The sequence below is a fragment of the Panthera tigris genome, chromosome D3 (assembly GCF_018350195.1).
Source record: "Panthera tigris isolate Pti1 chromosome D3, P.tigris_Pti1_mat1.1, whole genome shotgun sequence".
NCBI lineage: Eukaryota > Metazoa > Chordata > Mammalia > Carnivora > Felidae > Panthera > Panthera tigris.
Genome location: NC_056671.1, coordinates 79,450,483 through 79,465,931, shown reverse-complemented (window position 1 = coordinate 79,465,931; position 15,449 = coordinate 79,450,483). Strand labels below are relative to the sequence as shown.

Below are 15,449 nucleotides of genomic sequence, written 5' to 3'. Positions count from 1 at the left end.
AAGAGGGGCTTGCTTTGAGACTTAGAACTTTGAATTTTCAAATTAAGCTTGAAGTCTGTCAGCATGTTCTTACTCAAAAGTGATAAACATAAGGTGACCTTAAAACTGTTCATTCTTTTCCCCTTCATTGGTGAAATTTCAGGATAAATAATTTAGTTACAATAAGAATCCATCAAAGTTTCTATGAATTAGTTTTTAGTCTGGATAAGAAGACAAAAGGTAAAATCATTCCTATTCTAACCCAGCATTTTGGGGTGACACATGAGTTTCATGAAGAGATCCTACCTAGAGGTTGCCTTAAGGAAGTATGTGTTTGAGGAGCATCTGGGTGGCTCCATCGATTAGCATCCGACTTAGGCTCCAGTCATGATCTCGCGGTTCGTGAGTTCGAGCCCCACGTCAGGCTCTGTAGTGACAGCTCGGAGCCTGGAGCCTCCTTCAGATTCTGTGCCTCCCTCTCTCTCTCTGCCCCTCCCTCACTCGTGCTTTCTCTCTCTCTCAAAATATAAATAAACATTTACATTTCTCTGTCTCTCAAAAATAAATAAACATTAAAAAAATAATTTAAAAAAAAGAAAGTACGTGTTTGAGAGGGTCCAGAGATATGTGCCAGCTTCTACGTAGTCACTTAATAATCAGTAATCCCTCTTCTGTTTTGAACCTTCACATTCTAAAGCAATAAACAAAGGTAAACGAATGTGTAGAAGATTTAAGAAATACGAACAAATCTAAAAATAGATCTGGTTTGCTCTTTAGAAAGAAAGGAAGGAAAGAAGAAAGGACGATTAAAGTTGAATTTTTAGTAAAAAAATATTTCATGATGTTTTAAATCATCAATTTCACAGTCACAAAGATACCAAAACATATTACTGTAATTTATTTTAAGAAAATCTAAAAAGAAAAAAATTCAGGCATAAAATCAGAACAGTAGTAATGAGTATGACCTTGTTAATGAATGTATTAAGAAATATATTATTCAACATCAGAAAGCGTATTTACCTTTGCAGAAAAATGCAACAGGAATAGCCTAAAACAGCACAGTCTAACAATTTCCATTAGTTCATTTTTCAATGTCAAATCAGTTTTGCAAAACTAATAGTCCACCTGTCATTGTTCCACATTAACTATTTTGGACAATCTGGAGGATTCTCTATGTAAAGTAGTGAATAGTCACAATTATAGGGTATTTAAAAGAAATGCAGTTTTATTACTTTACAGAAATACAGTAATAGTAATCCTAAGTTCTAACAATGTATCCTTGATTTAATGAATAAAGAAGAGTCATTTTAATCAGCATTTGATTATTTTTATGCAAATGGAAGCTATTGTAATGCTTGAAAGTAGTTCTAAGTTTGTTAAACATTTCCCACTAAAATTTTATTTATATTATCCCTTTGCTTAGCTAACTATAAAACAAAGCCAAATGCCTTTTCTGCCCTGTTGAATTTGCAGAGACCAAAGTGGCAGATCCTAATTTTGTAAGGTTTTATTATGTACACTGTGAGCCTGTGATGACATTTTATTGGTATTTCAGTTTATTAATTCAGATACGCAGACTTTATACAAGATATTGATTGTCTAAAGAAACAAAGTCCCATAGGAAGATTGTCTTTATCAGATTTATTCATCTACATTTTACAAATGAAAATGATTATAGTTTCTGAAAGGGAATAAATCTGTAGCACTATTTGTAGAACTATGATATTTATGTTTCCATATATTAGGAAAGAATGCTTTCCTACATAACTGCAAATATTTTAGGAAATCGTGGTCCTCTTTTATTTAGAGCATACACCTTCTTGATTCAATTCATCAACAGTTGCTTTTCCTTTCCTGCCTCCAGTGTCCTGACCACTAGACAGACAAATGGGCAGAACAGTTAGCTTACCCCAGATGCATCATAGAGTCGTAAGCTGCTGTAAAATAAGGACTTTATTTTACGGTGTTAGGCAATTACAAAATGCAACAATTAAGGTATTGTGACTTAATTTGATTGAAAATTATAAGATATAAAGAAATGCCTAGAGAGGGGTGCCTTGGGGGCTCGGTCAGTCAACTGTCCCACTCTTGATTTCGGCTTAGGTCATGATCTCACGGTTCATGGGATCATGTGCTGATAGCACAGAACCTCCTTGGTATTCTGTCTCTCTCTGTCTCTCTTCTTCTCTCCCTCCCTCCCTCTCTCTGCATCTCCCCACCCCCCTTCATGTTCTCTCTCTTTCTCTCTCTCTCTCAAAATAAATAAATAAACATTTTAAAAAATAAAATAAATATTTAAAGGAATGCCTAGTGAAAGAATTTGAGGAGGGGAGCTGAATTGGTGCCATCAAGGACTCATGTAGAAGTTGAACTAAATTGTAAAGAATAGCTGGGACGTAGGCATTCTAAATCAACATTTGTTTTTCAATTATTTGTTAAAAAATCATTGTAAAAATAGTATTAATCACAGTTTGAAAAGTAGGGATAAAGGGGAAAATCAATCTATTGACCCTACCCCTCCTCCTGATATTCTGGTATATTTCTTCCAGTCTTAACCTCTGTATTTGTCTTTTAACATGGTGTTGATTATAGTCCATGTACTATTTTATATCTTTTTTTTCCTACCTAACTTTATTTTAGAAGCATTTTCCCTGGTGGTTCATAGGCTTCCTAACTATCATTTTAATAGATACTTAATATTCTATGATGTGAATGAACCTTGATTTATTTAGCTGTTCCTCTATTTTTGATCATTTATTTCCATTTTATATTATCATAAGTAATATTTTGATTTGCGTTTTTGTATACAAGCTTTCTACATAGTTTAGATTAGATCCCTTTTTCACTTCTCACACGTAGTATAGGTGGTCCGTGAATTTTTTTTTGACTTTTGTCTTCAGAACAGTACCAGTTTATAATATCACCAGCAACCTAGGACAGGTCCTATTTCATCATATCCTCCACAGTATTTGGTATTTTCATTTTTAAATAAGAACTTCAAAAGTGATTTTAATAGGTCAAAAATGGCACAGCTTTGTGTAATTTTCTGTACCTGTTTTACTAATGATATTTTCTCATGTATATATTCTCTATTCATATCCTTGGGCATTCTACATCATTTTTAATGTTTATTTTTATTATTGTTTTTCTTTCCAGAGAGAGAGTATGAGTGGGGGAAGGGCAGAGAGAGGGAGACACAGAATCCAAGACAGACTCCAGGCTCAGAGCTGTCAGCACAGAGCCAGATGTGGGGCTTGAACTTGTGAACCACCAGATCATGACCTGAGCTGAAGTCGATACTTAACCAACTGAGCCACCCAGGAGCCCCTTTTTTATTTTTTTAATGTTTATTTTTATTTATTTATTTGTTTATTTATTTATTTTTTGAGAGAGCGAGTGAGCGAGCGAGCGAGCATGAGTGGGGGAAGGGCAGAGAGAGGGAGTTGGGCATTGTACATCTTATATACCAAGTGATTTGTGTATGCTGTCTTAAATATCAATAGCTCCTTCTGCCTGGTCTTCAGTGTTTTATTTTTATGATCAGTAATCGAGTTTAAAGCATTTTGCTTCTTTTGCTTTCTCATGTTTAGGAAATAGCACCAATTGGAATAGAGTTCACTAAGTGAAAAATTTGAGAGAAATAAAGGGTTTTTTTTGTTTTGTTTTGGTTAGTTTGATTTTGTTTTGAAACTTCCACTTGGATAAGTAACTCACCCAGCAAATACTTACTGTTAGCTGGACCTACAGTGGTGGCACAGGCAGAGGTCTTACAAACTAGCGGGAAAGACATGTCAGTGAACGTGGGATTCCAACAGTGTGAGAAGAACCGTAAGAGAAGATTTGGGGGACGGCCAGGGTGGCACACTTAGCTGGACGAGGATGAGAAAAGACTTCTGCCACTGTCTTATCTCCTGAGCCTTTCCCTTGTCCACCTGATAATGTCCACATTAGACCACCCAGAGATGTACCGTACATTATGGGATCACTTCCTAGCTTGCTTCCTGTTTTTGTTTTTGTTTTTTCCCTTCTGTAAACAGTATTACAACAAACATCTTCATATGAGAATTGTAGTGCACATGTTGGATTATTTTCTCAGGGTACGTTCCTAAAAGTGACATCATTGGATTATGGTATATGACTATTTGGGGAATTATAGATACACAGCATTGAATGGTCTTCCAGAACATGTTTATTTCTATATAGAGTATACGAAGAGTTAGTTTTCATTACACTCTTGTTGACATTATTATATTTTTTAATGGATAAATGTGATAAGCGAATATGGTATCTTCCTGTTCTTTTAGTTTCCATATCAATTATCAGTAAGATCAGACATATTTCATGTATTTATTAGCTCTTTTCTTTTCCTTTCTGAGAAATTTATGCCTGTATTACACCCCCCCTTTTTTTTAATTCCGGATGTTTGCTTGTTCTTCTATGTATATTAATGATTTTAACTCAGGAATTGACTTTTTACCTTTGTCTTAATGTTTTCTCTCCTTTTTTGTGTATTTGTTGTTTTACCTTACACTGATTTCTAAATATCCCTACTATTTTAAAATTGTAGTGATCTCAAGATTTAATAAATTTTAAAAAAGATGATGCTGGAGTTGATATTTAAATTTTCCCTTCCCACTTTCTTCTTCTGGAAAGCCTAGAAAATTTAAATTTTGTGATATTCTGACTTAGAAATTTTATCAAGGATGTTTTAATTTTGAGAAAGACCTCTCAGCATAAATGTGCATATTTACTTGTTTAATGTTTTTTTTCTTTTTTTTTCCCCCCTCCCCTCCCACTTCTTCCCCCATGCCTTTACTGCTTAGGTACGAAGCTCTCTTTCCATTAGTATTGTCATGCTTAATGTTTGTCTGGATACAGGTGGAACAAGAAACCCTGCAGCAACGTGGTATTTCCTGCAAACAGAAGGTAGCTGGGCAGAATCATTGTTGCATTTATTTGAGAATAAATATTGTCTGTTTTAGAAGGAAGTCGCAGTGTTAGTCCATCAAAAATTTTAATGACTGCCATTTAAGGCAGTCATAATTAATTTAGTAATAAAAATGAAGCAATTCGTTTGTCAGAAAAATTTTCACTTCTAACAGAAAAGCATGATTTCATTGTTTTATAGGCATTAAACAGGTTGGGCTGAGGGATTATTTGTGAATCATTGATGTACAAAAACATCAATGTAGATGAAGGAGTAGAGGGGAAACAATGTTCTTGATCTTATTTTCTTCTGTTTTCCTATCTAATTTTTCTTTCCCTCAATTTATTTTAGTCACAAGAATATTCAGCATTGTCACAAGTCAGTTCATGAATTTGATCAGAAGGTGCCATTTGTGTTTTCTGTGTTGTTTTTCTCTTTCTAGTGGTCCTATCCCAAATTGTTTATTCTGCTGCCTTAGTGATCGTGGCCTCAGTCCAAATCTTAAGCTGTTTATTCACCACAGTATACTTTGAATTGGCTGAAAGCCAGCTAAATTTTAAGGACACATTTATCATGCTGAGCTATACAGTGAAATTGATGTCTCTTGCCTTTATTTTAGAACTGAAGGTAATTTATAAGAAATTGGTGACAGAATATTTACACTTTTACTGAGGTCAGATAAAAAGAATATTGCAGAAAAACACCTTCGTAGTTGGTCCATTGATCCATCCATAACTGGTTCCAGTTGAGTTTACAGAAAGTAATTGATAATTTAGAATAATGAATTTCAATAATGAAGGAACTTTATTGAAGTATATTAAATAATTACTGTTTTTTAACTTTCAGCCCTGGAATATTAAAACAGTACATGAAAAGCAGTTTTGATCAGATTCAAGTAAATGGTCAGACTGTCCTTAATAGTAAATATTAAATATTTTAATATTAAGTGGATATAAAATTTAAAAGTAACATTTTTGTGTCATTTTTTAAGTTCTGTTTTTTAATGGAAGAGTTTTTTTTATATAAAGGAGTATTAAAGTATAAAGTATTAAATTTCTATTAAATTTACTAGAAAATTACATGGAAAGTGGAGGAAGGGGAAGATCTCCCTTTAAACTCCCCCATGAGTTTTTATTTTTACAGAGAGAGGGGGATTAAGCAAGAGTGCATCCACATTGTTGGACTTGAGTGACTTTCTATTTTACCAAAAGTAGAAATATTTTATATTTTATAGAGAGAAAATAATTTTTCTACAAATAGAATTAACAGAATAACAAAGAAACAGAGAAATATTTGATTTGATCATGCTTTTTCATATCATGCCATATTTGGGTTTTAGAAGGTCAGGACCCTGAAGAATCAGGACGTCAAAAAAGGAAGAATTACATAGGGATCGAAAGTGAACCATTTACATGGGATAAGGAAAAGCTCACGTCTCCCGTTTATTATACATTCGGCAGTACTACAGCTCCATTCAGCATATTGTTAGCAACGTAGTCTGCCTTTTGGCAGATTTTATTAAGGTGTAATTAAGCTATAGGAACAGCTTTATTTTGTTTGCTCTGGTCAGTACAGGATAACTTTCTAGCTCTTGTAACTTAGACTGGAAGGTTGCCTTTGAGGGTAGAAGTAAGCGAACTGTTCTTGTGTGTTCGTATATTTCCAATTGTCTCCCAGGTCACCAGTGTCCGGTTCACCTGCAGTACTGATATAACCCAGTTCCGACAGCTCTATCTGGATGACGTCCGGAGGGCCTTTTTCCTTGTATCCTTTGTTTGGGCTTTGGCTTTAAGGCGCTGCCACCTCCCATTTAGTGGGGTCAGAAGGTGTTTTTCCCTTTTCACTTAATAGTGGTATCACCTGGGAGGGGTTAGCCCCATCAACCGTAATTTTCTTCATATGGCTCGTGTTTTTAAAAAATGGTGAAACTGTAGAAAAGCACACAGAATGATACTAAAAACAAATGTATATGTGTGTATTCCCGCCATCCAATATATCAACAAGTAATATTTTGTCACATATGTCACACATTTAAAAAAAAAACGAAAACATTACAGCTAAAGCTTAAGTTTTTATTTTTGTTTTTTTTTTTTTTTAATTCCCAACTCCACTCTAATTTCCCTCGTCCGGAAGAATCCACTATTATGAGTTTGGTTTGTATCTTTTTATGTGTGTATTTTGTACTATACTCATGTTATGTAATATCTTCCTCCCAAAGTTTTTGGATCACATCCGAGGCAACATTGTGTGAAAGTTATTAGTGGTAGAAGTCTAAAGGACAGTATGGGGGAATAAAATCTCACTTTGGGAAGGCTGGCTGATCAGCTGCAATAAGTTCACAGGGAGGTATTTCCTTTGAACCTACCGTGGTGTTCTCCCTCTCTCTGCCTCTTGCTTCTGCCCTCCGTTTTGCTCTGTCTTTGCAGGCTCCTTCCACTCACCCTATACTAATAAACACTCCTTCCCCTGAACCCTTCGTCTCCCTAAAGTATAATTGTATCTTGTCTTTTCTGTTTACTCCCAAGCTTCTTGGAAGAAAAATCCATAGTTGCTGCTACCATTTCCTCCCCATTTATGTACTATAGCCTTAAGCCTAGAACGCTCAGAGCAGTGCCTGGCACGTAGTAGCTGTGTGAAGATCTGTCGGATGTCCCTGCTGAGACTGTATCCTCACTGGGTCTGCAGGGGCTCCCTGACCGCACAGTCTGGTCTTGAGTTTTACTTGACCACTCTGTAACATTCAGCTCTGTTCACTTCTCTTTTTCTTTTTCCTTGACTTTCAGGACACGAGCCAGGTTTTCTTCGTAGCTTTTACATCAGCTCTATTCTCCTGCACTAAAACTTACTCTTCCTTTGTCTGATTTTGAGTGATGTTCTTCTCCAAGCTCTACGCTTAACTTTCTCCTCTTCCTGTGCCTGGATAATGTCACCCTCTCCTATAGCTTTGACTGACGCCTCCACGCAGACAACTCTGAGGTTTACTTCTCTGGCCTTGAGCTCTCCTGACCTCATGAGCCATATGTCCAGTATTCTGCGGGGCATCATCAAATATATGTCTGAAACTAACAACGGCCCACCCTTCTCCAAAGTCTCTCTCTGGCGGGCCTCATCTCACTGAATGGCATCACCATACTCCCAACCACCCAGGCCATCAAACTTGTTGTCATATTTAACTATTCCTTGTCCAGTTCTGAAGTCCCACTGTCTGCCCTCATTCTCCATTTCCACTCCCAGTGCACCAGCTCGGACCTTCCTTGCCCCTAACATGAGCTACTGAAATAACTTCCCAATTGATTTCCTGCCTATATTTATTTGTCTCCCTGATTTGAATATCTCACTGTCACTGGTGTTTCTTATTTGTATCGCTCACCTAAAATGTTTGTGGGCTTGTCATTGTCTCCACAGTAAAGTTGAAGGCTTTTTATTAATATGCCACTAATCTATTAATTAGTATGCCACTAATCTTGCTTTCCTTTCACTGTATCCTTCAATAAACTCTAAGCTTCTGTCATACCTGTTAATATTTCTTGACTATGTCTTTTATTTCCCCACCATTTACCTTAAAATGCTTCTCATGTACTTCTATATATTGTCATAATCTTAGTTACCATGTGAGCACTTTGAGACTATTTTACTCGTATTTATATGCTTAGTGCCTAGCTCTGCTTCTGACTCATTCTAGACAATAAATATTGGTTGGTCAGTTGATTGGCTGAGTGAATAGATCCATGAATACATTTGAATCTCAAGTCACCAACTCGAATGCCCCTTTTTCACTGAAAGTTGTCATAATTCATACATCCTCTTCAGTGTTTCTTTACCACTTTTGTGTATGTGTCTGTAATAATATAGTAGCTAACATTTATGGAGTCCTTTCAGTGGACCAGGCAGTATTTAAGTACTTTTCTAGCAGTTAGTTCTTAGATACCAATAGGATTAATACTTTTTATTACTGCATTAAAACAGATGTTACGTTTAAGAAGTGTCAAAAAGATGTCTAGCATTTTCTCATGTCTCATTCTCTGTTCAGTTATTATAGAACATGGTATCTCCTTCCGAGCCTTCCAAAGAACCTGGCACGTTTCACATGTGGTGGGCACACGGTGAGAGTATATGAACTAAAACAGGATTTCACCTAAAGATGCCTGTCACATGCACTGGGTCCATGTCCTCCTTTTGAAAAAACCATCAGTGGCCAACTACAGATACAACACTCCAACTTGCTTCTGTTAGAGAATTGGAAAATGCCCTCCCAAAGGTGCTAGTGACAAGTGAGGATAACCTCACATGCCTCTTGTTTTTAGCACATCGCCTCTTCAGCCTGGTTCCTTCAAAATTCATTTGCGAGGACATGTAATGGAACATTCGCTTATGACAATTTATGACCAAGTGTACAGGTTAAAAATCAAGTTACCTTCCTGGTAGAATAAGCATATCTTTTCTAAATGAAGGAGAAATTTGTATGAATTCTGACTTGTTTTGGCATTTCCTTAACTCTGTTTAGGTTTTCTTCTTAGTGACAGCATTTTTTGGAACTGGGAACATAGCTTCTGTTAACAGGTAATTAAAAAAAATTTTTTTTAATGTTTATTTATTTTTGAAAGAGAGACAGAGTGTGAGTGGGGGAGGGGCAGAGAGGGAGAGACAGAATCCGAAGCAGGCTCCTGGCCCTGAGCTGTCAGCACAGAGCCCGATGCGGGGCTCGAACTCACGCACCGTGAGATCATGACCTGAGCCGAGGTCAGACACTTAACCGCCTGAGCCACCCAGGCGCCCTGTTAACAGGTAATTTTAAATGAAAACAGCATATTTATAATAAAAAATAATACAAGTTAGATTTCTGTTCTGTACCATGCTTTTTATCCCGAAGGATATATTTTGGAGATTGGTGTGCATCGGCACATGCATATCTACTTCATCTGAGTGGCTTCCTAATATTCTTGATACGATGTAAGCTTGTGTTTTAGTAGGAGTAGCTTTCAGAAAGGTAGTTGAAACATCCTTTTTAGTAGAACATTCTTTTAAAGTTACGATGTGAATTCTAAAATCTTTTTTCTTTATGTTGGTTCCTTAGCTTTGATCTTGCCTCTGTCTATTGCTTTCTGACCGTGTTTAGTCCTTTTATGATGGGAGCCCTGATGATGTGGAAGGTTAGTTTTCTTATTTTCTTATTATATTAAGATACTGATTAAGATTATCAATTCATTGTGACATTAAGATAGATTATGTAACACATTACATGACCTTAAGATTATGAAGTCATTCTGACAGAGTGAGATCGCATAGAAAGAAGATACCTTCCCAGACAATGCTGTATGGGGGGTAGGGCCCTTTAGCTTTTACTCCAAAATATAGCTAACCTTTTTGCCTTATGCTTAAGCCCATTTAACTTCCACAAAGTACAGATTCTCTGTAAATCCTGGGAAGTCCCAGCACAGATGATTAAAGCCTGTGTGGAAGTACAGTGCAAATCAAAGCTGCAGTGCTCCCAAAGATTCTCTATGTTCCCCACAAGACTGCCAACATGTCATAATCTGTCCTCATAATCCATGTACCTAGAATTGATTGATTCACTCACCAGGTACGTCACTGAGTGCTTACATTTACAGTAATGCAGTGGGCACCAGCTGGATGACATGGCACCAAGATCATGACAGACTCCTCAGCTCTGGAGGTTCAGACTCCTGTGGAATGTAATTCATGTTCTTTCCTTTCTTCTGCAGGGTCACTCTGCTTGTCTTATTCCCTCTACCACAGTGCCTGGCACATTTTACGTAGTTAGTATATATCTGCCTAAAATCTGATTACCTTCTGTTCAGATCACAAAAGTAACCATTGTTAAAAGTATGTGTCTCTTAATTAGATTAATATCCCTTTTTTTTTTGTTATTGCATTGATACAAATGTGATCCTAAGAAATATCAAAAAGATATTTTTCTCATGTCCCATTTTCTACTGAGCTATTGTAAAACATGTTATTTCTTTAACTTTCAATTACAGTTTTTTTCAATTTTTTTAAAACATTTTTATTTATTTTTGAGAGAGAGAGAGAGAGAGAGAGACAGAGTATGAATGGAGGAGGGGCAGAAAGAGAGGGAGACACAGAATCGGAAGCAGGCGCCAGGCTCCGAACTGTCAGCACAGAGCCCGATACGGGACTCGAACCCACCAACCGTGAGATCATGACCTGAGTGGAAGTTGGACGCTCAACTGGCTGAGCCACGTAGGCACCCTCAATTACATTTTTTAATGGTAGTTGCTCTTTTCTTAGTCTATTGAAGAGTATTGGCCTTTCATTAAAAATAAGAAAAAAGTGGGGCACCTGGGTGGCTCAGTTGGTTAAGTGGCTGACTATTGATCTCAGCTCAGGTTATGATTCCAGCATCATGGGATGGAGCCCTGCATCAGGCTCTGTGCTGACAGTGTGGAGCCTGTTTGGGATTCTCTCTTTCCCTCTCTCTGCCCCTCCCCTGCTCAAACTCTCTCTCAAAAAAAAATAATAATAATTAAAAAATAAAAAAGTAAAGAAGGGGCTTTGTCAGTTGAGCTTCTGACTCTTGAGTTCGGCCCAGGTAATGACCCCAGGGTCGTGGGATCGAGCTCCTTGTCAGGCTCCATGATGAGTATGGAACCTGCTGAAGATTCTCTCTCTCTCTGTCTCTCTCCCCTCCCTCGCCCCTCCCCCAATCTCCTGAGTGCTCTCTCTCTCTCTCAAAAAAAAAAAAAAAAAAAAGAACTTCCTTTAAAAAAAAAACAAAGAAAAACAAAAGTTTAAATTAAAATACTAGATCTTTACTCTCCAGCCACATTCAGAGCTGTACTGACATAATGCACTGGATGGCTTTTTTGACTGATGTGGCCAGAAGGGAAGGTCCTCCCAAACTGTATTTTATTTCACTCGCAACAATCTTATCCAGTCTTGAACATCATTTCTTTTCATTAGCTTCTCTCTCCTTTCTTTTTATTATATATCAAGTGCGCGCGCGCGCGTGCGTGTGTGTGTGTGTGTGTATACACATACTTAATTGGTTACTGGAAAGCAGTATCTCAAAATATTAACAGTGTTAGCTCTGGATTATGGATTTTCAATCAGTATAAATTGTATTATAACTTCCTCAATTTTTTAATAAATATTTTACAGTGAGTCTAAGTTGTTTAATCAGAAATAAAGTTGTATTAAGATAAATGAATAAAAAGCAATGGCAGAACAGCTAAATCATGTATAGAGTTAAAATATCAAGTGACCAGATGGGTTCAGGGATCTGTGAATCAAATTATCAGGCTCTCTAATTTATTTGATTTGGGGCATTCTGTGCCTCTCATACTCTCTTGGAATCATTTGAACAGGGTCATTAATTACTATAATGACGTAAATCAAAAATTTATATTAGGTTTTATTTGGAATGAGTGTTGATATTTGTTATCTTTTTATACTTCATATGCTATTGATGTTGATTTTTAAATCTATTTCATCACTATTCTGTATATCATTGATCTCATGGTTTTCAGAGTTTGCTCTTTACTAACGTAGATAAAATTTGTTTGAGAGGTTAAATTACTGCTATAAGCAGAAAAAGCATTTATTTTTAAGTTTTTCAAATTCTTCAACTACCCATGGCATGGTTTGTTGTCCTTTTAAACAGATTTTAATCCCCTTCGTTCTTGTGATGTGTGCTTTTGAAGCAGTTCAGTTAACTACGCAGTTATCATCAAAAAGGTAAGGTGAATATTTAAGAAGCATTGGATTTGTCCATGTTGAGGCAGTCAGAGTAAACATGATTACTAAGATGCTGTAAAATGGTTGTTTATTATAAAAATGGGGAAAAAATGTTGTACCCTTGTAGCCAGAGTTCAGCTGTCATTAGAGAAAATTAGTTGATTAGAGCCTCTAGCAGACAAATATGCTTTCTCAACAATAAAATGTTATTAGAATATTATCCAAGCTAGCAAAGAGCTTCCCTAGAAAACAGTAAAACGTAAATGTTAAATTATAGTTAATGACTTGTTTATCATAGATATAACTGTGCTTACAAAACACAAGGGATATCATTCTCTTCTTTTGGGTTATTTCTTAAATATGTATGAGACAAATGTATAACATTATTTCATTTTACATGGCTTTAAATGAACTGTTCTGCATGTCAATAATTTGCATAGTTTCTTAGTCTTGTTTTCTACACATTTGACAAGTGGAATGGGAATTATTCCTTCTAAGTTTTGAGAAATTTCTGAGCAGTCAGTCTTATGCAATCAAGACTCTGGAAGAGAAGCTGTCAACTCAACTATTTGCTTTTTTTAACCAATAAAATTGCCTCATCAGCATGGGACTGATCAGGCTCTTTGAAAGACACTTGAGATAAATATGAAGCTTCTTAGCAGTTATTCTTGAATCAAACTGGCATATTCAATGCTGAAAGAAATAACTAATATTAGCATAAATTTGCATACTCTTTTTGATGAGTTTAAGCCAGAACTGAGTTTAGCATATTCTTATGCATCTGCTGTAATAGTAATAATTTTACAAGATTTTCTTCCACCGTTTAAAAATAGTAGCAATTTCTTCCCGGTTTAATTTAGTATTTTTACAGCATATTTACATGAATTTAACATTGAAAACATACCTTGTCAATATCACATAAAAATAGTTAGATGCAATAAAAAAAACCTGGCAAACGACATGCACTTCTTGCATCTCTGTGAGCGGATACATGTTTGTTGGCAGGGATTTTAATGTGGAACAAGGAAGAGCTGGTGTGGTGTGGAATGAGAAGTGGAGGGTGTGTACGTGTGTAGTAACTGTGTCCTGAGACTGGCACAACAAAAGACTAATTATCAAGGTAGAGAACAGAGGCCAAGGAGACAAAGTCAAGACTTCAGAAATGTCTTCTCTGTTGAATTCTAAAGCTTTACAAGTCACTTGCATTTCCCCCTCAATGTCACAGTGACCCCTCAGATTTAATATGCCACAGGCTGAGCCCGGCAATTCCTTTTCTGCCCGGTGAGAACCAGCTCCTCACCTTGTCTTCTTTATCCGATTCATCACACAAGCCCAAGTCCATCGCTCCTTGCCTGCCACTTGCTAAAGTAGCCACTTGCTAAATATCACTGATAGCATCTCTCCTTTTTATCCTCATTTTCAATCTCAGCGTTTATGTTGCTAAGCATCTTCTTATAACACAATTTTTGAAAGCCTAGGGGTTAAGGTGGAGGCAGAATTTATACTAATGACTGGCTTGTTAGAGACATAATGCCAGGGATGGGTTCAGTATAACAAACCCGTGAGATGATTCTAACTGCTTTTCTTTTAACTCATTGCTTAAGTTAGTATTAAACAAAGGTGAAGTAGAAAAGCTGTGTTCATATTATTTTATTTTTCATGACTTTAAAATTAATTTATCGGGGCACCTAGGTGGCTCAGTCGGTTGGGCCTCCGACTTCGACTCAGGTCATGATCTCGGTGTTCATCAGTTTGAGCCCCGCGTCGGCTCTGTGCTGACAGCTCGGAGCCTGGAGCCTGCTTCGCATTCTGTCTCTCTCTCTCTCTTTCTCTCTCTCTCTCTGCCCCTCCCCCCTCTCAAAAATAAAACATAAAAACATTAAAAAAAATTAACTTATCTATTTTTCTCAGCCTTGATAACTGGCTTCATCTCAGAAGACTTGTGTATTTTGGGTAGAGGTCATTAAAAGGAAGTATCCAGGCATGAAGATTACTTAATGGTTGATCCATTAAGGATGCTTTTGAAAACAACAAAAAAAGATGTTTTTGGTTTTAAACAATGAAAATCTAAGCAATAGTAGCTGAAATAGGGAATTATGTGTCTCACATAACATGGGGTGCAGAGGTCGGCAGTCCAGAGCTGGTGTGATATCATCAGCAACCCTGCCTTTTTGCTTTTCCATTCTTAGAGTTTGGCCTTTCTCCTCATACCTCCATGCATCATATCTACCATCCAGGTAGGAAGAAGGACCATTAGGGGACGAGGCAAAGAGATGTGTCAGCTGGTTCTCCCCTCCCATCAGGGAAGCAGTGTCTTTCCCAAATGACCCATCCAACGTATTTCAGAGTATGTCTGAATGAGCAGAACTCCAAGGGGCACGTGTTCCTTCTAACCTGGAAGGTGGTTAGAGAGAAAGAAGTTGTGGCTTGGAGTGAGTGTTGGAAACAGACAACCCAAAGTGTCTTTCACAGCTGATGAGGATATTTTCAGGCCAGTCTATTTCACAGCATGAGGTGATGTGGAATTTGAAGACCTTCCTCACCTTCATCATGCATCAAAGCATAAGAGAGTACTGGACAGCAGTGGAGAATGAGAAGAGTTTTAGAATCACAGAAGGATTCAACAACCAACCAAATAATGAGACCTAAAAGGGATAATTTTCAGTTCTATATTTGAGTACATACTCAACTATACAAGAGAGCCATGGCTAAACAGTAGTGATTGAAAAAGAATGTGTGTGTGTGTGGGGGGGGGGGGGGCGGCCTAAATTGTGATCCAGCAGCCAAAAAGCTAGTTTCTCATGCCCTGCACTAATTGAAATGAATG

At 37.0% G+C, this 15,449-nt stretch overlaps 1 protein-coding gene across 6 annotated transcripts in view; it reads left to right on the top strand.

The window, feature by feature from the left end:
- PIGN (phosphatidylinositol glycan anchor biosynthesis class N) overlaps positions 1 to 15,449 on the top strand; it is a 103,180-nt gene that overhangs the window by 71,644 nt on the left and 16,087 nt on the right. For all 6 annotated transcript variants that reach the window (XM_007080452.3, XM_007080455.3, XM_007080457.3 and 3 more), the window contains 5 exons: positions 4,803 to 4,905; positions 6,584 to 6,670; positions 9,411 to 9,466; positions 9,981 to 10,056; positions 12,549 to 12,622. In XM_007080452.3, coding sequence (XP_007080514.1) covers positions 4,803 to 4,905; positions 6,584 to 6,670; positions 9,411 to 9,466; positions 9,981 to 10,056; positions 12,549 to 12,622 — 396 coding nt within the window. The remainder of the gene's footprint in view (positions 1 to 4,802; positions 4,906 to 6,583; positions 6,671 to 9,410; positions 9,467 to 9,980; positions 10,057 to 12,548; positions 12,623 to 15,449) is intronic.